Here is a 21,394-nt window from a genome sequence, read left to right as displayed (position 1 = left end):
AGCCTCAGGCCTTTTCAGCACCTTTGCTGGGCCCACTTTGGGATGAGTCCTAAATGTGAATGCTCAAGGTCAGACCTTCTATCTTCCAAATGTATGGCTCATAGAAGTCTCCATCTGTTTGAATGAATAATTGTTTATGGGATGAAAATCACCATGGCATGATCATTGTTCCAGTATTCTTGAAGCCACTGTCTGGGTCAGGGTTGGGTTCCTTTAATCATTCACTTCCCCTCTGCTCCTTCACTCAATCACTCTCTCAATGACCCCAAGGCAGAAGCACCATATCATACTTCTAGCTACAGTGACAAATAGACCAAATGGCGACAGAGAAACAAACAAGGATAAAGGTTTGTTGCTAATGGTTGTGTTTCTATTACAATATATATCTAAAGGGCAGGGACAGCCTATGTCCCTACTGGGAAAAAAAAAGTGTTAATCATCATATAATGACATTCCTGACTTTTCTCTTTTTAAAGATTTTATTTATTTATTTGAGAGAGAGAGAGAGAGAGAAAGAGAGAGAGGAGTAGAGGGAGAGGGACAAGCAGACAAGTTGAGCCCGACACAGAGCTCAATCCCACAACCCTGAGATCATGACCTGAGCCGAAATCAAGAGCTGGACGCTTAACCGACTGAGCCACCCAGGCGCCCCAAGATGCGCATTTTAACTCAAGCCAGTCTCAGCAACTAAAATATTACCTATCCCTGTCTACTCTCTTGAGAGGGAACTAGGCAACTGGGATGAAACTGGAAAAGTGAGAATTTGATTCAGGAAGGGTGGCATACAGTACTTTCCAAACTGAAATCTTTTTATTCTAGGAAGAATTAGTCATAAACAAATGCTGGGTTTCTCATTGGCTCAAGGTTTAATCTAACTGGTAGGTAACTGTCCATGAGAAATTATTTGGTCTTGGGGCGCCCGGGTGGCTCAGATGGTTGAGCGTCTGCCTTCGGCTCAGGTCATGGTCCCGGAGTCCTGGGATCGAGTCCCGCGTCGGGCTCCCTGCTCTTTGGGAGCCTGCTTCTCCCTCTGCCTCTTTCTCTCTTTCATGAATAAATAAATAAAATCTTTAAAAAAAAATTATTTGGTATTAAGAAGTCTAATCACCATACACCACGCTTGGGTGAACTATTCACACACTTCACCACTTTGAAGTCTTTGCTTGGAAAGTTTATGGCATTAAACCCTTTGCCCCCCCCACCCCCCAGAGGGATTTGAAGCTGTTGTTTTAGTTCAGTCACTGAATTAGACAAAACCCAGCTACCTCTGAATAAGCCAACTCACTTCTAGAGTCAACTTGAGAAATTTTCACTTATGTCCTTAGTATTGGGGGGTGGGGAGGGACCTTCTAATGTGCAACTTTCAAAAGCCTAAGTCATTCCCTAATAAAAAATTAAGAGTTTAGTGATCCATACCAACCCTTCTTCGCCAAAAAGATGCCTCCAAAATGTTTCCCTTTGTCCCACCCTACCAGATGGTGTACTCAAAACTTGTTGTCCACCCTCCTACCCCTCCCCCCCGATTTAAATGAAAACTCTCCCCAGAAGAGCAGTACCTTTACCTTAATCTGATTTACAGAGGGGAACACATGAGGGAGGGCAGGCTTTCTTCGGTTAAGATTTCCACAAAGACTTCCCACTAAATATCACTGCCTCAACCTACTCTTTTCTCTTGGGACTGCCAAACCATTGCTGTGAAGGAGTGTGGAAGATTATGTCAAAGGCAGGATGGGAGGCAGTATTGTGTCTGTTAAGGACACCCATACTGGGTTGCATTGGGATCTGCTACATACTGGCTGGATGACCATGGGCAAGTTACTTTAAACTTCTAGTGCTTCAGTTCCCACATCTGTAAAATGGGGTAACAATGGCACCCACTTTATGTACCTAAAGTATTAGCTATGATGATGATGAAAGTCTCTCTCCATTCTCTTCTTCTCTGATCCAATAAGAATGAACTTCTTTTTCAGTTCCCTAAACCTCTCTCCTTTCTGTCTCTAGGTCTCTTTCTCTCTTGATATGAGTCTTCTAGAATGCTTTCTTTTTTATTGGGACAACCCCTCCCCTCACTTTACCTCTCCAGCTCCATCTAATGCAGTCAGGTTTTACCTTAGATATTACTTTCTCCTGGAAACTGTCCCTGACCAGTCACCCCCAAGTCTGGGGGGAGTGTCTGTGTAAATATTCCAACCACATCCTACATTTATCTTGTCCAGCCCCCATCATAGTGAATTGTAAGTGCCAGATTAGACTATACTTCTGAAGGTGAGACACTGTATCTATCTTGCCCAAGGACTAAGCAGAGTTTTGATAAGTATTTGCTGAATGAAGGAATGAACCAATACAGATGAACATTAGACAGAAGCTTACTAATACCAACTTACGGAAATTCCTGTAGACATTTCAGTGGAGAGGGTAGAAGAATGGAATTACCCAGAGAAGGGATCTTTGCCATCAAATACAGATTTTGTGCCCAGATGTTATTTACTTGCCTTTTAAAAACTGATGGCATTTGATGCCAACAGCTCAAAAAATATTTATTGTTTCATTTAACTCATTTCCACATATGTAGTAGTAATATACTATCAGGATAACAATATCAAGAAGTTTCTTTTAGGTATATCTTTTTTTGTTAGCAGAGGACAAACAGGAAGAAAAAACAGGAATTGAATCCCCTAGCTTGTAGTCATGTGTTTCTGTTGATCAGAGCCTTGGTTACGGTGGAGATTCGAATGACATTTAGATACGAAGCAAGTGACTTCAGATCTCAGTCTCTGGTGAAGTAGGGTATTTCCATTTGGTAATCACTGCTCTAAAAATAGCAATAGTGTGTTGTCATTATGCTGAACAGAACTCCAGCCCAAAGGAATTTCCCTGGGAGCCCTACTTCAGCCATCTCTTTGGCCCCTGGAAGGGTTTGTCTGGTTTTGGCCCAGTTGTCAGTGTGAGGTCATCACCATCACTATTGCGTTTCAGGATGCTATCCCAGGCACCGAGAAACTATAGGGGAAGAGGTGGACATGGTGCCCATCCAGGAAGGAAAGGGGACCCAAGGAAATGCAGAACCAGGGAAGAGAATGAGGCTTTGCCCAGGGAATAGGTGACTAGATGGGTCAAACTGAGACACTCTTCCTTTGGACAAGTTGATAGTGAAGCAAAGGAAGCAGATGAGGCAGGATTGTGTTGGGGAAGCAGGGCACACCGGATGCATGTACAGAGGAAGGAGGCGGGAGGGTAGGGGGTGACATAAAGTGGGAGACAGGAGGAATCTTAGATCAAGACTGGGGAGGAAGCCTTGGGTTGAAAGAACTTTTCTTCTTTCAAGACCTAGGGATCAAGACAGAGATAGATTTTCAGAAGAAGAGAGAAGTATAGGGAGTTCGTACTGGAGATGGGCAGTCCTGGGACCAAATGCCCGCACTGTGACTTGGAAGAGTGAGCAGCCTCTTTACGCTCTGGTTTCATCATCTGCAAAGTGGGGTTAGCGACACTCACCACAGATGGAACATCTATCCTGCACTGGCCTGGTACTTGCAGCTGTGGAATAAATGGTAGCAGCTGTGATTATTGTGTTACTTAGGAAAGCAAGAGACACGGCCATCTGCAGAAGGGAAGTAGGGAGAGGATGGTTTGGGGCCTTGACAGAAGGGAGCCACCACGGGAATAAGGCAGGGACACAATCAGAAGGGGACCTGAAGGAAGGCCAAGAGGCAGTGGAGGACCGGCTGAGGTCAGAGGGCAGGAATTTGGGGCAGTCCATTAGGAACTCTGGGATTTGAACTAGTAGGGTTCAGCAGCCTGGGAGGGGGTGTGGTCATTTCCATCAACACATTGCATTAACATTCAGTGTTGAAGTAAATGGCGGATGGTTTTAGACTGGGGGAAGCTGCTCTTGTGATAGAGATTTGCACAGCGAAGCCCCACTCCAGTGCCTGGGATACTCCCATAGCACTGAGGCCATTTGGAGCCTAGTCCCGTGGCCAGAGGAGGGCCTCTCTCCCCCACATCGCTGCCAGAACCAGGTTTTCACCGTGTGTTCATGAAAGGCCCCCGTCCTAACAGCCTTTGCATATGTGTCTGTGGGGGGGCCGGGGGTGGGTAGGAGTGGAAGTCACTAAAGAAGAGCCAGGTACCTGCTGACGAAGGGGAAGTAGCTGACGGGGAAGACGAAACTGAGAATTTACCTTATACTGTTTGCTGATCGTTCATTTTGACAACCTGAGCTGTCGGTGACCCACAGTAAAAGGAATACCCTGGAACAGGGTTTCTCAACATCAAAACTACTGAGCCCTGGGGCCAGATCATTCTTTGTCGTACTGCAGGGTGTTTAGCAACATTACTGGCAACATCACTGGCCTCTACCCACTAGAAGCCAGTAGTACCTCCACATCCCAACTCATCCATGACAACCAAACGTGTCTCCAGACACTGCCAAATGGCATTTGGGGGGAATTACCTGCGGCTGAGAAGCACCACCCTAGAAGGACACCCCTTGAAGGAAGCCATCCTAGTCTCTTCAGTGCATCACTTTGAACTCCGCTGTGGTGGCCTCCCCCCTTCCCCACGAGCACAACCTCTCCTTGTTGTACCCCCCATCTGGCCAGGCGGAAGAAGATGATTACAGTCAATCTGGAAAGCCAAGAGCTACAGAGAGGCATTTCATCAGGAACAGACCTGGAGGGGCTGACACACAATTTGGGAAACCCATTTATGAACACTAATGCACAATTACAAACACAAAATTGCCAGGGTCCCTTTAGGGGCTTTGGAAGAGTCTGGTACTTCAGGGTGGAGCCATGAATCTCAGGCTTTGCTAGTTTCACCACGAACCCGCTTCCACACATCATACAAACCCGTCTTTCCTCAGTTTTCGTCTCTGGCCTGAACTTGTTCCAGAGTACTATGTCAGGTGACCCGCACATAGGACATCCAGTGTGTTCTTTCTGTTGTAAACAGATACGTAAGACATTATCCCTTTTGCTTCTTTTTTCCAAGTTACTTAAGGTGAAACCATACTGCTTTCTGCAAAAGAGGTACAAATTTGATCAGAGATTGTGTAAAAGAAACCATCTAGATCTTAATTTCCTAGGCTGCATGGAAAATGAAATTGTTCTACTTATTAAAATAGCCTTTCTTCAAATTCTTGTGACTTACTAAAAATGACCATTAACATTTCAGTTGGTTCCATTTTGGTTTTGGTCAGAGTTTCTTCTGAATTGAGTTTCACTGACACTTTGGTGACATCTATCCTTCACTTCCTTTTTTTTTTTCTGATGCCTTCTGGGACTGGGGCGAAGGGATGTGCTCCCCTTGTTGGCACAACAACTTCTCTCTCTGGATAGGATTGACTGAGACCCAATGCTCCAATTATGGCAATAAATCATATTTTTCTTTCCAAAGCACTTATTTACTCTCCTGTAAGAGCCTCTTGTGAGTACAGCATAAACCAGGCTTACTTGGGACTCCATCAGTAGATAAAGCCCTCTCCTCACCTCGAAGAGATCTAACAGGAATAACACACAAGTATATATAAACAAAACAACAATAACGGTAATAGTAATACAGTTAACCTTTGAATAATGTGGGGGGGGTAGGGACACAATCGAAAATCTCCATGTAACTTGACTCCCTGAAAATGTAACTACTAATAGCTTAGTGTTGACCAGAAGCCTCACCAATAATATAAACAACATATATTTTGTATGTTATATGCGTTATATGCTGTACACACCGTATATGTAAAAAAAAAAAAAAAACACATATAAGCAGACCCACATTGCTCCACCCCGTGTCTTTCAAGGGTCAACTGTAATCTGAGTATGTACTACGTTCCTATACTGTTCAAGCGCTTTACAAACATTAACTCACAAACTACTGGGAAATACTTGATATCTGTTACAATGACAGATAACAAATACTGTAATTGAGTGAATGTGAATTACAGCTGATGGAGAGCTGCCAAGAAAACTTCACAGAGAGGGTTTTGAACTGAGCCCTTGAAATCGTTATGCTTTATACAGGCTAAGAGGCTTCCAGGTGTCAATCACGCACTTCTATCTTACCAACGCCTTATCTTCTCACACTGTATTTGAGGCCACTTACAATAAAAAAATGCAGCCACAACAGTATTGTTACCCCAAGACTTAAAACGCAAAGATCCCTTACAGGAGAAAGGAGAGCTGTAGGAGAGAACTCAGGCTAGTTCTCCGAACTGAGGTAAAAATCAAAGTGTCCCTCCTGGAATCTTATGTACGAGGTTCCTAACTTCAACTCCCATGTAAACAAACAAACAAACAAACCAAACAGACATTGTGCTTGCTCGGAACGCTAAGAAAATTGGCAGAATGACTATTTATCCGAGGGGGTGGTAAACGGCAGCATAAATTATCTTCCACAAATACAGAACAGTAGCTCATACCTGTGTTTCTCACACTTAAATTACTATCTTGTGATGTCATTTCTGTGGGGAGCTAAGAAGCTGCGATCGGATAAAAGAACATTTCTGGTGTTCTAACACTGACCAGATCGAGAGGGGGAGCTTCGGAGCAGCACTTTTCAAACTCCAATGTGATCCCAGGAACCTGGGATTCTAATTCAGTTGGCCTGGGTTGGGGCCTGAGGTTGTGCATGTCTCACAATCTTGCGAGGCACCGGCGTAGAGCCGCACAGATGTGAGCATGCCTCAGAAGAACACACAGATGGCTGCGCCCTATCTCCTGAGTTTCTGACACAGAAGTTCTGGGGTGGGGCCCAACAGTTTGCATTTCTTAAAAAAAAAAAAAACAAAAAAAAAACCAAACACCTACTTTATGGAGGTATGATTGACATACAAAAAGCTATAGATTTTAACATACACAACCTGATGAGTTTGGAGAGAAATACACATTCGTGGACCTATCACCCCAATCTATGCCATAAACCTATCCATCACCTCCAAAAGTTTCCTCCTGCCCTATTATTATTCAGTCTTGTGGTGATGGGAGCTTGCATTTCTAACATGTTCCCAGGTGATACTCTTGCTGACACATATCCCCCGCCAGCCACCACATTTTAAGGACCCCTGGCTTAGAACATCCCTCATGAGTGTACTGAGTGGTCCCTCCTGGGCTTTGCAGGAAAGTTTGGGGGGTGGGGGAGGGGCAGACATTTCAAGATGAAACCACCAAGACGGGCCTTCCAAGTAGGTCTTTTGGGAGCTGAAAGCGAAAAGGGGCTCCCAGGCTTTAGATAAGGAAGATAAGGAAGATAAGGAAAGGGGGCATTTTTTTCTGACATTCTCTCGGTGCGCCAAACCGAAGGTTTAACTCACGGTGCGGCCGTCAGCCCGGGCTGCGCATTGGAGCTGGCCGCTGGAGGCCCGGGCGCGCCAGGAGGGAGCGTCGCGTCTGTCCGCTGCGGGTCGCGGTCGTCTGCAGAGCTACCTGCGAGGCGGGGCCGCATCGGCCCTCAGGAAACACCTTTAGGTCTGGACAAGCCGCCGCTGGAGGCCTGAGTTCTGCTTCACAGGGCTTGCAGGAAACAACCCAAAGAATTTGGGGGCAGGTGTTAACAATCATCTGTCTCAACCACAAAAGTACCTGAATATAGAACGGAGTTTATCAACCCTGGCGCACATGAGAAGCACCTGGATGCCCAGGACCCATCTGGGGAGACACATTTTTTAAAAAAGCTTCCCAGCCGTCGTTGAAAACTACTGGTCTAGCTTTGACTGGGGGACAGATGAGTGGGCAGAGGAGGGGAGCAAAAACCAGACTTACCAAGCAAATCACCTATTCCCAGAGTGGATCACTTCAAGGGCTTGCCAAACGAGCCACAATGCTTTCTCACGCTCTTCTTCAGAGCAGTTCTCCAATTTCGGGCTGATCGGAGTCACCTGGAGGGTTTGTGCGAGCAGATTGCTGGGCCCAGGCCCAGCGTTTCTAACTCAGCGACTCTGGAGTGGGCACGAGAATTCGAGATCTAACACGCTCTCAGGGGATGCTGATTCTACAGGTTCCAGAAGTTGAGCTGCTTCACTATTAAGACCTTAACTCCTACATAGAGAGGGATGCCTGTATTTCAGATTTTCTATTTTTTTCTCAGCTTTTTTTTTTTACTGGAACAAAAAAATGCATAGAAATGAAAACATTGAAATCAACCATAATCCAATCATAAACCACAATAAGCAGCAACTTTTTTCCTACCCCATAAATTTGTGTAAGTACAGATTTTCTGAGAAATAATGATCACATGAAGAACATTATTGCATCTAAAAAGATATTTATACATTCAATTCCCCTTATATCAAAATCTATACAATAAAATTTGCTTTGGGGCACCTGGCTGGCTCAGGTGGTGGGGCGTGCGACTTGATCTCGGGGTGGTGAGTTTGAGCCCCACGTTGGGTGTAGAGATTATTTAAAAATAAAATCTTAAAAAAAATAAAATATGCTTTGAGTTTAGAGCTATAACAAAGTTTATTTCTCTTGATAATACATTGAATATTTTATAATTAAAAAGTCTTAGAAAAGCATCTCCAGCTATTTAAATAAATGTAAAGAGGCCACAGCCGTGTTAAAATGCTATTTAGGGTTGAATTGTAGAGGTATTATTTTGGGAAAGCCTCAAAAAAATGCATAAAGTGTAGGATAGAGATCCTACAGAGTTTGGCCCATTAAATGTTTTCTTTTATAAATTCAGAGTAATGATCAAGAGATACTAAAGGTTTTCATTGTTTATACCCTTTTCTCTATTGAGTAAAGTGGAGAAGAGCAAAGATTAACAGTGGAGTGCACTTAGAGTCTGCTTGTCCAAACACCTGGGTGGCTCAGTCGGTTAAGAATCCGCCTTCAGCTCAGGTCATGATCCCGGGGTCCTGGAATCGAGCCCCACATCGAACTCCCTGCTCCGCAGGGAACCTGCTTCTCCCTCTGCCTGCCGCTCCCCCTACTTACACGCTCCCTCTCTCTCTCTGGCAAATAAATAAATAAAATCTTAAAAAAAAATCTGCTTGTCCATCACATGTGGGACAAGAGTTAGAAAAGCAGTCCAGACCTCCCGGCATGTGATGGTACAGCCTTTGGATGTGGCTGTGTCACTTGTGGATGAAAAGATTATATGTTAAAAGGAAGACAGAAAAGAATGAAAACAGCTAGGTCACTACAGTAAAACACAAAAGTATAAAAGAGTCAAGATCTCCACAAAGGGCCAGGCAAATAAAAATAACTAAAATCTGCAGCAACTGTTCTTTTTTTTAAAGATTTTATTTATTTATTTATTTGACAGATAGAGACATACCGAGAGAGGGAACACAAGCAGAGGGAGTGGGAGAAGGAGAAGCAGGCTCCCCACTGAGCAGGGAGCCCAATGTGGGGCTTGATCCCAGGACCCTGGGATCATGACCCGAGCCAAAGGCAGATGCTTAACGACTGAGCCACCCAGGTGCCCTGCAGCAACTGTTCTGAATAGCGAACTTGAAATTAAATTCAGGAATCCCTTGAGCAAGGGTGGCAGCCGGCGGTCCCTGAAGGTAGTCTTCAGCCACTGCCCCACGTGAGTGGCCTCACCCTCACCCTCAGAGGTGTATCCCCGAGGGGCCAGTCTTGCTGTTGACCATGTGCACACAGGGCCCTCCAGTTTTCTCTCCTCCCCACTGCTCCGAGGCATACCCAGTCAGCACCCAGGCACATAGCTCTAAGTTTTCCCTCCTGGAGGGGAGGGTGCCAACAAAGGGGGAGGGCAGTTTTCTCAGTCCTGGATATGCTCCTGAAAGTGCCCATGCCAGGGCTTCACTGCCAGGGATTTTTTTTTTTTTTTTTTGAGAGAGAGAGAGAGAGAGAGAGAGCATGAGTGTGCACGAGTAGGGGAGGAAGGGCAGAGGGAGAGAATCTTAAGCAGGCTCCATGTCCAGCACAGAGCTCTGGGCAGGGCTCGATCTCACAACCCCGAGATCATGACCTGAGCCGAAATCAGGAGTCCGATGTCCAACTGACTGGGTCACCCAGGCGCCCCTCCCCCACAGGGATTTTTAATTGAGCTGAGACAGGAAGCAGGCAGCAGTTTTGTTTTTTAATTGAAGTAAAATACAAAGACAAAAATGTACACAAATCGTAAGTGGGCAACTCAGTGAATTATCTAATGTATGTGTAGTTTTTATTTTTATAACCATTGTTGAGGTACACACACACACACACACACTCGGATGTTAGACATTTCATCTTCTCTAAAGGTCCTGGCTTATAACACCATAGAGATTCCTGATTTTCCCGATTTTCATTATTTTATGATATCTCATGTTTTGAGGGAAATCTTTTATGTCAGCTTCCTCTCATTGAATGCCGTATCTGTGAGATTCATCTGTGTGGCTGTAGCCATATGTGCAAACTTTTAATACTGTTCAGTATACCATTATATGGATATACCACAACTTGTTAATCTGTTCTGCTGTTAATGGGCATTTGAGTTGTTTGTGGCTTGAGCAATTGCAAATCATACTGCTGCAAACATTTCTGTACAGGTCCCTTGGTGCACATGTGCATACATTTCTCTTGGGTATAAACCTAGGAGTAGAATTGCTGGATCACAGGGAGATGTTGGTTCAACTCCAATAGCTACTACCAAACTGCTTTCCAAGGTGGTTGTACAAATTTACACTCCCATTAGCATGTTTGTGAGTTTTAGTTGCTCCACATCCTAGTAGGAGAGCAATATTTGTAAAAGCTCCCTGGGGGCTCTGCTGTGCATCAGGTGGAGAACGACAGGTGCCACCATATGTCAAATACTTCGGAAATGGCATAAGTTCTCACATATCGTTGGAGCCCTGGAGGAGAGGGGGATATAGGGTGATTTTTTCACAACCACCCAAGAAGCAGAGAGGACAGATTTTTTTATTTCTGTTTTGCTAATGAAGACACTAAGACTCAAAGTTCATTGACTTGCCAGAAATAATATAGCCATATGGGGATGGTTGGACTAAAACCAGGACTCTTGATTTCTATCCCTTTGTATATTCCAACACACAACATGACGTTATTCATTAGCTGTCCAACATATCAAGGTTTGGGACAACTTCTCTGTTGTCTCCTATTTCAGACTTTAAGAAAGAAAAGAAAGTAGAAGTCTCTAGTCATGATTATGAGAAGTACCCACACTCTTCCTTCAGGCAGGGATGTGAAACAGTAAACGTGCCCCTTTGGTGCCTGGGAGCTCCACAACCGGAGGAGTGGTCAGTCCCCTCAGGAGCAATATGGCCTGAGCTTCCTCTGACTCAGCTCTTCTCTATCCTTGTTGGGTGACCTTGGACAAGGGACTCAAAGTCTCAATTTCCCCACTGGAAAAATGAAAATGATAATACATGGTATAGCTCATGTTTTAAGGAATGAATACCATATATAAAAACCCAATACATACAAGCATTCAATACAATGTAGATATTTCTTAACGTTACCAGACTGAGCCCATTAAACCTGCGTCTTCTCTTTTTCCCTCCTTACTGGATCTTTCCCACCAATGTACAAATGCAGTTATTTCTCCTATTCTTAAAAATCTTTCTCAACCCTACTTCCTCCTCTAGCTTGAGACCCATTTCTCTCTTCCCTTTACAACTAATGGCCTTCAAAGCATTGTTTGTACTCACTGACTGCAATCTTCCTCTTCATGTGTTCTTGAACCTTTCCAACAAGACTTTCACCCCCACCACTCCACTGACACCATTCTTTTCAAAGTCGCCAATGACTTTGACTTTGAAGGATTCTCAGCCCTCATTTTACTCACTCTGTCAGCAGTGACGGTGGGCATAGTGGCTTTCTCCCTCCTCCTGCAGACATGCTCACCTGGCTTCCAGAACTTCCCGGCACCATACTCTTCTCCTTCTCCTCCTCATTGGCTGGTCCGTCTTTCCTGCTTGTTTTTTCCCTTTTCCTCAGTCATAAACACTAGACCGTGCCAGGACTCATGCCTTGGACTTCTCTTTTCCATCTACTGTCATTTACTCAAAAATCTCATCATTTCTGAGCTTTAAATACCATCTATTATTCATTGATGACTCCCAAAAATTTATTTCTGGGCCCAACCACTCTCCTGCATTCCGAACTCATAAATCCGACCACCTACTTGGGCTCTCCATTTGGATGTCAAAAGGGATCTAGAACGTAAATCCTCACCACTGAATTTCTGATCTTCTCCCCAGCCTGCACCCCATTAGTCTTCCCTCTTGGTTCATGGCAACTCCCTTTTTCTAGTTGCTCAAGTAAAAGACCTTGATATTCTGTTTAACTCCTTTTCTTTTCCTTATACCCCACAACCAATCCATTAGCAAATCTTTTGATTCTATTTTCAAAATATGTCCAGAATCTCACCACTCCTCCATTTCTGTTACTACTTTGGTCTAAGATACTTTCTTCTCTTGGATTATCGCAATGCCTTCCTAACTGGCTTCACCCTGTCCTTCACAGGTTACTCTCCGACACAGCAGCCCGAGGGATCCTGTTAAAATGCAAATCAGATCCTGTCACTCCTTGGCTTAAACTATATCGTCACTTCCCATCTTGTTCAGCATAAATCAGCATACTAACAAGAGCCCTCCATAATCCTCCACCCACACACCCACACTTTTCTGACCTCACCTTCTACTCTTTCTCGAGCTCATCCTGTTCCTGATTCAGTCACATTTAGCGTGCTTGTTGATCCCTAAACTTGACGGGCATGCTCCTGCCTCTGGGCTTTGTCATTTGAATCTTTCCAACAAGGTTCTGCCTGGGCCAAGAGTTCTTCTAACCCAGATATTTTCTCCTTCCCATCTCCTTTCTTTAAATGTCACCTTCTCAGGGAGGCCTTCCCCAAACGCCTTACCTTACATTGTACCCTTCTTTATTTTCTCCCTAGCACTTCTCATCACCAAACACAAGACACACGCATTGCTGTTGTCGTTGTTACTTATCTTGTTTCCCGACTCTGTTCCCCAGTAGAACAAACAGGGCACCAAGGCAGGGTGTTTGCCATTTTGGTTCACTCCGATTTCTCCAGCAGCTGCAGTGGTCCTTGCTTATAATACAAGCTCAGCAAATATTGGTTTAATGAATGAATTAGTCCCTACTCACAAATGAAAAAGAAAACAAACATCCTCGGTGAAAGAGATCCTGGGGGAAATCCTCAAGAGTCCTCTGGCCTCTCAGAAATACAACTTATTCGAAGGGGGAAATTGTTTTGGTTTTCCCCTTTATTTCTGAAAGTTCTGTTTAACAAAAACTAGTCATGCCTGCCCCCCAGGAACGCCTTTCCAATCTTTAATATGCCTTAACGAGAGCACAGAAAAGGTTGGAAAGTAGAAGCCTAGGTGAGGGGCGAAGGAAGGGGGAGGAGAGCGGAGGAAGACAAATGAAGGCACCAGGGCTCCAGGGAGCACCTGAGCCACAGAAACTGGACTTGCCCTGGGGCTTTCTACCTCAGCCAGGTCCTGGAACAGCCTTCCAACCTGCGGCTCTGCTCCCTGGCCCCTCCCAGGTTCATCACCCCTCCCAACAGAATCCTTCTGGCTGGTTGCCTCACTGATGGAGCTTTTTTCAGGTTGTGCCACAGTCTCCCCGTTTAAACTTTCCATCATACAATGGTGTGGATTAAGAAAGAACAAAAAGCTACTGAGAGCCAGTGTAAACACCGTTTCTCCCAGGAGAGTGGGGAGAGGGTGGAAGGGATACCCACTGCCCCAGTGCTGGCTAAAGAGGGGGCACTTGGCCTTCCTGACTCTCACGCCTCCGTGATGAAAGAATGGCCAAGGGGCGCCTGGATGGCGCAGTCGGTTAAGTGTCCGACTCTTGGTTTCAGTTCAGGTGGTGATCACAGGGTTGGGAGGTTGAGCCCCGCATCAGGTTGTGTGCCAAGCAGGGAGTCTGCGTGGGTTTTTTCTCTCCCTCCCCCTCTGCCCCCCCCAACCGCCCCCCTTAAATAAATAAATAATCTTAAAAAAAAAAAAAAAGAATGGCCAACACCAGTTCTCCAGCGGGACCAGCCAGCAAAAAAGGTGAGGCAGCCACTCCCACCTGGAATGATGTGAGAAGCCCCAAAGCCTATTGCACTACTCACTTGCCATAGCATTTGCCCTGCTCTGATTAGGACCGCTCTTGTTCTTGCTGTGTCTCCAGGAGTTGCCTATCAAAGCCCCAGATGCCCCGTGGAAGGCAGAATCCCATCCAAGAGAGTCGCTCACTCTTACCAGTGCAAGGGTGCAAGTGGAGGCTTCTAAAATATGTTTAAATATTTAAAAGTTGTAAATCAAGCCAACAAACTGATGAAATAAGTTCCATTCGTCCCACCCTGACAACCACCTGGAAGGCTGGGTTCACACTTGGAATTCTCAAATTCTTTGGGCTTCTCTGCCAGAACTGGTGGCCCATGAGGGGCCAGCCTGGCTCCCAGCCCATGCACAGCTTCCCTTCTGCTCCCACCCTGGCTCCATCCCACACCGCAGGGGCCTCCTGCGCAGGCATGTGCACACCCCAGTCTGCACCTCCAAGTCCTGTTCACCGCCCCAAACAGCTGCCCCTTGGCCACCTCTGGCTTTGGGGTACGGTACGCAGACTAGGGGCACAGTCTTCCTCCAAGAGGACCCATATTTGGAAGAGGCTTGTAGGAGACCTGGAGCTCTTTGGGGCCTCCAGTGCCCAGAATGTACTCTAGAAGAAGAGCAGGGGCTCTGGGATAGGAAGAGGGCATATCCCGATGGCCCTAAGGATTCCTCACCCCCTGGGGAGAGGCAGGGTAGGAGCAGCTCTTTAAAGCACAGGGTTCAGCATGGGGCCCCTCACCTGGTTCTAAGGGCTATGTTTCCCAGTTCTGGGGAGGGAAGAGAAGACAGAGAAGGGAGGGAGAAGGGAGGAATGTATGCCCAGCATGAGATGCTGCCTGCAGAGGGGCACACAGTGGGAGGAGTCCCTGGGCAGCCAGGGGGCCAACATGAAAGTGGGGGAAAGGAAAGTCAGGAAAGGAGGAATGGGAAAGCAGGTGAGTGGAAAGTAAAAAGGCACTGAAAACAAACCTACTTTGTAAGTAAGCTTGAGTGTATTTTATTTATGTAAGTATAATATATACATATATTTTAAGATTTTGAGAGAGAGAGCCCAAGAGGGGGTAGGGTCAGAGGGAGAAGCAGACTCCCTGCTGAGCAGGAAGCCCGATGTGGGACTCGATCCCAGGACCCTGGGATCATGACCTGAGCCGAAGGCAGTCACTTAACCAACTGAGCCACCCAGGCACCCAGTATAATATGTTTTTTTATACTGAACTATTCTTCATATGCCCCAGTTCATGGTACATTATCATCATCATTACTGTATCATGGTGGTAAAGAACCATTCTTGTTTTATGTATGTATTTATGGCATTTTCTCTTCAATAAGATATTTAAGTCCCCACCCCCCATCCCCACTGGCAACCATTCTGATATATTAAAGAGTATTTTGTATGGCGAGAGTGCCCTTCTGTTTCCTCTCTCTTCATTTCTGGGTGCAGTAGCCTTGTGTCTCAGCCATGCCTGAACCAGGAGATCATCCCTCTGCAGACACCTGTTATGTCTCTTCGAAGTGATCATGTATCCTCCATGTCCTGTACGTGACCTAGACAGCTCCCTCCTAGACCTCAGAAGAATAGAACCACGTTAAAACTGCCACAAGACCCTGTTAACCCTAGCACAGACCCGAAAAGATCACTCCACCTTGGATCCCAAAGGAGAAGTCAAAATCTCATTAGAAGTATTTTCATCTATAAATGAATCCCTGCAGTTTTATTGTTCTCATGTTGTTTTTCAGCCTATTATATCCAATGTAATACAGTATTTTTTTCTTTTTATTTTTTGCAATATATTTTTTTAAAGATTTATTTATTTATTTGAGAAGAGAGAGCACGTGCGTGGGGGTAGGGGCGGAGGGAGAGAGAATCCCAAGCAGACTCCCCACGGAGCACAGAGCTCGACACAGGTCTCAATCTCACGACACCAAGATCATGACCTGAGCCGAAATCAAGAGTGGGACGCTTAACCGACGGAGCCATCCAGGCGCCCTCATCCAATGTGATTAATATTTTATCTGCTAAAAAAGAGTTTGGCATATTTTATACAGAAGATACAGCAATGTTTCTGCACTTACTTATTCTCAGGAAACAGTCTTTTAAGTTTCTGGCTACTCCATGCACAGTAATTTTGATCATTTTTCTCTCACATATATTCGTCATGTCTTCCATCTAAACATTTCCTAATCTTTCTCTTACCATTCTACTTACCTTTGAACACCAAGAATATGGGTAGATTTTCATTGACTTAAAAGTGTTGAGTATCCAAAGTTAGACTTTTAAAATCTGACTGACAGGATTGCTGTGTGTGTGTGTGTGTGTGTGTGTGTGTGTGAGAGAGAGAGAGAGAGAGAGAGAGAAATAACCTACATGTCTAAATTATCCAGAGGCCAATTTAAAATAAACTTTTAGCATCGATCCTAATTTTTTTCTCTTCAATAAGATATTTAAATCTTAACGTAAACTAAATGTACCTTTGTAGTAATATGTTTTTATTTATGGAATTTGATTTAAACTATAGGAAAACAAACACTTTAAGGAGGGAAACAAATACTAAGAGACCTGTGAGATCCTTAGCACAATTGCCAAACACTCTCTCGCAAGTGTACTAACTTTTGTTTTCCAGATATGTGGGCATATGATAAATGGTTTAGGAAACTACAAGAGTGTGGAACTAGCAGGGGGAAACTTCATTAAGAAGTCTCTTATGGGGACGCCTGGGTGGCTCAGTCAGTTAAGCGTCTGCCTTCGGCTCAGGTCATGATCCCAGGGTCCTGAGATTGAGTCCCTCATCAGGCTCCTTGCTCAGTGGGGAGCCTGCTTCTCCTTCTGCCCGCCGCCCCCCCTGCTTGTGCTCTCTCTGACAAATAAATAAAATATTAAAAAAAAAGTCTCTGATGGTAGTAGGCATTTCTGTTATGTTAAAGTTAGAAATAATTTAATTAAATAAGTGAGATACTGTAAAAAGGGGCTAAGTCCACGGTTATCAAAACTGCATCTGAAGACCAGCTCTTAAAGAATATGGGCTCTGAGACTAGGGACAGAAGGTAGGGAGAAACCACAAACTGGTCCAGGGAGCACTCTCCCATCCTGAGAAGCAGAGGCTGGTCTGTTACCTTTGTAGGCCCCCTCGCCATTAATCTAAAGTGTGGATCTCTAGAGGAACTAGGGGGTTGTCACTAAGGGATGGTTAGGACCATTGGATCCTGGTCATCCTTTCCAAGTCAGGATTCAAATATGTGGTCAACTGGTGCTCAAATAATTAGGAATTGCCAAAAATACAGACAAGCCCTTGAAGTGAAGGAGAGTCTTTCTTGTGTCTGCCCTCGGGGTGTTTAAAGCTACCTGTGAACTTGGAGCCAAATGCCTTCAGCTTCCAGTCCTGGCTTTGCAGGTGCCTATGTGACTTACTATCTTTTATACCACCCCTTGTGTTCCAGCATCCTCCCACCCAAGGCTGCTGTTAGCTCACACTCCATCTTCATGCACATCAGGAAAAGGTGCCCCTGGCAAACAGACAGCCCCACACTGAAGGTGTCCGGCCCGGAGAATAGGGTACCAGCTATTTGCCGCCCCCCCCCCCCCCCCGCCGCCACCACAACCTCCACAAGCTCAGAAGGCTGTCATTCCCCATCAGTTTTCAAACAAGTTTTGTCCCTCTTGAAAAACCCTCCCCCTGGACACCCTCCAAAGACTACCCCAAAGCTCGGTTCCCCTTCTCACCCTGCAATAAGGTCACCATGTGGCTAAGTCTAAGGGACAGTTTTTGTTCTCATTTTATAGGCCCTTGGGAAAGTTTGACCCTGCTGATCACTCTCTCCTTAAAACGATCTTTCCCTGGCTCCTATGGCACCACACACTCCTGGTTCTCCTCCTCCTCTCTCTGGCTTCTCAATTTCTCTGGCTGGGCTTCCTCCTTGAAACCACGTTTAAATGTGAGCCTTCCTCAAGCCTCAGTCCTGACCTTCCCCTCTTCCCATTCTAGACTCTTTCATTGGTGCCAATGACCTCAGTATTTCCACAGCCAGGGCAAATCTTATTCCTGCATCCTCCCATTCACCCCAGGAAGGAACTGTCTGTCTGGAACACCTCTCCTGGCTGTCTTTCCACAACTTACCACTCTCCTCCAAAGACCAAGTAATTGAGCTGATGGGGAAGGTTGGGGAAAGACTGTACTAGCTCTGGTGACAACATGGTTGCATCTGGCGACCTCCCCAGCAGACCAGACGCCTGGCAACGGGGGTGGAGAAGTTCAATTCAGGGTGAGGGTATGGGGAAGCCCAGTGATGGCTGCAGATTTCCAGCTGCATTTTCCAGTTCAACTTTATCAGCAATAAAATTGGTCTACTGATCCCTAGTGGTGGTCTGATCTTACTTCTCAGTTGATTCTGAACTCGAGAGGGGGGTGGTTGGATTTGTTTCCTCCTCACCACCAAGCCTCACACATGGTCCACAAACCAGGAAAGCTTAAGGAACACGCACAAAGATAGGGCTTTGGAGAAATAAGATACAGCCAGAGAGAGGGATACTTCAGGTGTGGCTGGGCGAGGAGGTGTCGGTACTTTGTAAGCACAGCGCTTCCAGGTCCCTGACTGCTTTAAGACACAGCAGTTTAACGGGACTGGTGTCACGGGGCTTCAGCAAACCCAGGCCTTTGCAACCTCAGTGCATTCAGGCCATGAAGGCTTTTGCAACTTACAGATCTAAGCAGGTGCACCCAACATGGGGATTAGACGAGACTCTCCACCACTTAAAACATGCAGAGCTCCGGTGAAAAAAATTATTCAGTTATTAGTGGTTGGGAAAATTCCTTGCTGCTCCTACCATATTTCTTAGCCAGGAACAGCCTAAAGGAAGCTATTTCACCTGAAACTTCCTGTAAAGGGAGTCAGGAACCACTGGGGTGGGAGCTGTGGTTCTTGAACTCTAACATTCATGAGACTCACCTAGCGAGTTTGTTTACTTTTCTTTCCTGGGTTCCCGCCCCGATTCAGTAGGTCTGGGGCAAGGCCTTTGAATGAGCATTTCCAACAAGTTCCCAGGTGGTGCCCATGCTGCTGAGGACCACTGACAACACTTGGTTAGAAGGTACTCGTTGTGCGGCTCTAGCTTCAGGTGCATTATTAAATCAACTACCTCAAACGCTCTTCCTCTTTGTTATGTTGAACTGAACCCAGTTTTAGGGCCAAGGAGTGAACTGTGGTGGAATTAACCTCCTGTTTCCTTAAGGCTTTTCTACAGACTCCTAGAATCACCCTCAAACCCCACCGCGTGGATCAAAAATCCTCTAGATTTGTTACCTAAGCCTGGCCACAGCTTTGATTAGAGATTCAAATAGGGTCTTATTTGGTGGCTGGCAGGCTATCTTTTTGGGCATTAATGAAAATATCAAAGGCTCAGAAAGAATAGTAAAAGGCGGGGCACCTGGGTGGCTCAGTCAGTTAAGCATCTGCCTTCGGCTCAAGTCATGATCCTGGGGTCCTGGAATTCCCTGCTCAGCGGGGAGTCTGCTTCTCCCTCTCCCACTCCCCCTGCTTGTGCTCTCTGTCAAATAAATACAAAAAAAAAAAAAAAATTAGCAAAAGGCCTGTGCCAGGAACATACTGTCTCTAGGAATCAAGGAGGAGCTGGATTGGTTTAGAAATCAAACTCTAGTAAGGCTCTTCTGAACTCTTTTCTCAACTGGGCCCTGACTTCTGGGCTTCCATGTTCATCTCTACATTGTCCAATTTTAGCAGGAATCTTGCTAAGTGACTTTAACCAGAACCCCACCACCCCTTGGCTGATCAGGTTCCTCATCCTCCAGCACCCCAGGTGATGTCTGGTCTCCCTGGCCTGCATTCAGCAAGAATCCTGTGAGGTGGGCTTAGCCAGAACACCCCCCTTACCCCTCATGTTTCCTCTGAGTGATTTTCCATCCACGGACCCCCCTCCCCACTCTCTGGCTATACATTCCCACTTGCTCATGCTGTATTCCAAGTTGAGTCCAATCTCACTCCCCTTCTACAAAACCCCATTGCCCTGGTTCCTACTCCTGAATAAAGTCTGCCTTACCATTCATTCTCTAACAAGAGTTATAAATATTTTTTTCTTTAACAAAACTTTGATCTTGAAGTCAGAATGAGAGCAGTCGGAGAGAGAAAGATAAATAAAGGAGTCAGGATGATAATGGAGGGGGGTGGTCAGCAGGGGAAGCCCGAGGTTCAGCCAGAGACATACCTTGGTTGTTTGCAGCTGTTGTCTATTCTGATCGTCCAGCACCGGGCCTTACCCCCACTGCCATGTAGAGAGAAGGATTTCCCTAAGAGACAGGTTTTGATCACGGAGGCTAGTCCAATTTGAAAGGTGAAATGAGATATGCTTGGACCTAACTGCTCTTAAAGAAGGTGTTAAACACCTTTTTGTTTGTTTGGGTTATTACTAGACCAGAAAGGTTGACTAGGATCCAAAAAACTCTCGTAGAGGGAGGTGAAATTTCAGAGAACAGACTGGAATAATCTAGACCCTGCCCACCCCAACCAGGGAGTACAGTTCCGGGAAGCTCTTGAGAAGTGCCCTCTTAAAAGGTCAGATAAGGAGTCAACAATAAGTTTAACTGGGGAATCACCCTTTAAAGATTACGACAGTTACAACAGGTAGTCACGCAACCTGTGGCCGGATTTGAGTGGGGAGGTCTGGGAAGATGAGCACAGACTGCTTCTGGCATTAACAGTGAGCTCTGAGGTGGCTCAGTTATGACAGGAGACAATGCAGGCTGGGTGTGTGCCCTGAGGGAACCTACCCGGGAAACTTCTGGAGGAGGACTTTGGGGAAAGGCCCAGGAAGATGAAATGAACTGCATGCAAACCAGGCAGGACAGTGGTAGACAGAGTCCAGGCCTAGGTTAGGTACTGGTCCAGGACACTAGCGCCATCCATGAAAGAACACCCACCCAAGGAAGAGGAGAGATAAAGGAGGACAAGACCTGTGTCGACAGCCATATTTCTGGCAGATTCAAAACTTCATCAATTCACATTGTTCGCTGGGGTGGACCCCACAAGACAGAGTCTAAGGATTATATCAGGAAAGCAAACGTCTTGACTCAAAAGCAAAGGGAAAGAAAGAGTAAAACACTAATTGATACAGCAAAAAACAGCACTGGCTGACATGATCAAGAAGGAAATGATCAACTTAAGAAGCAAGTTAAGGGGTGCCTGGGTGGCTCAGTCATTAAGCATCTGCCTTTGGCTCAGGTCATGATCCCAGGATCCTGGGATCGAGCCCCGCATCGGGCTCCCTGCTCGGCGGGAAGCCTGTTTCTCCCTCTCCCACTCCCTCTGCTTGTGTTCCCTCTCTCACTGTGTCTCTCTGTCAAATAA

General features: G+C 45.8%; 1 protein-coding gene across 5 annotated transcripts in view; it reads right to left on the bottom strand.

Annotated features, from left to right (window-relative positions):
- Positions 1 to 791: 791 nt before the first annotated feature.
- LOC148163545 (uncharacterized) overlaps positions 792 to 21,394 on the bottom strand; it is a 53,397-nt gene continuing 32,794 nt past the window's right edge. The window contains exons 1-6 of one of the 5 annotated variants that reach the window (XM_088026525.1): positions 11,128 to 13,864; positions 7,758 to 8,033; positions 7,310 to 7,508; positions 4,854 to 5,022; positions 3,496 to 3,537; positions 792 to 2,812 (exon numbers count right to left, since the gene is read on the bottom strand). In XM_088026525.1, coding sequence (XP_087882651.1) covers positions 2,768 to 2,812; positions 3,496 to 3,537; positions 4,854 to 5,022; positions 7,310 to 7,440 — 387 coding nt within the window. In that variant the 5' untranslated portion in view covers positions 7,441 to 7,508; positions 7,758 to 8,033; positions 11,128 to 13,864 and the 3' untranslated portion in view covers positions 792 to 2,767. Of the gene's footprint in view, positions 7,509 to 7,757; positions 8,034 to 11,127; positions 13,865 to 21,394 lie in introns of those variants that run through there. The other 4 variants (XM_088026524.1, XR_015768950.1, XR_015768951.1 and 1 more) reach the window with 4 other exon arrangements.

Source organism: Eumetopias jubatus, unplaced genomic scaffold, assembly GCF_037043125.1.
Source record: "Eumetopias jubatus isolate StellerSeaLion01/CBP00866 unplaced genomic scaffold, mEumJub1_p1.0 scaffold_9, whole genome shotgun sequence".
In the NCBI taxonomy this organism is placed as follows: Eukaryota; Metazoa; Chordata; class Mammalia; order Carnivora; family Otariidae; genus Eumetopias; species Eumetopias jubatus.
This window is presented reverse-complemented; position numbering and strand designations above follow the sequence as displayed.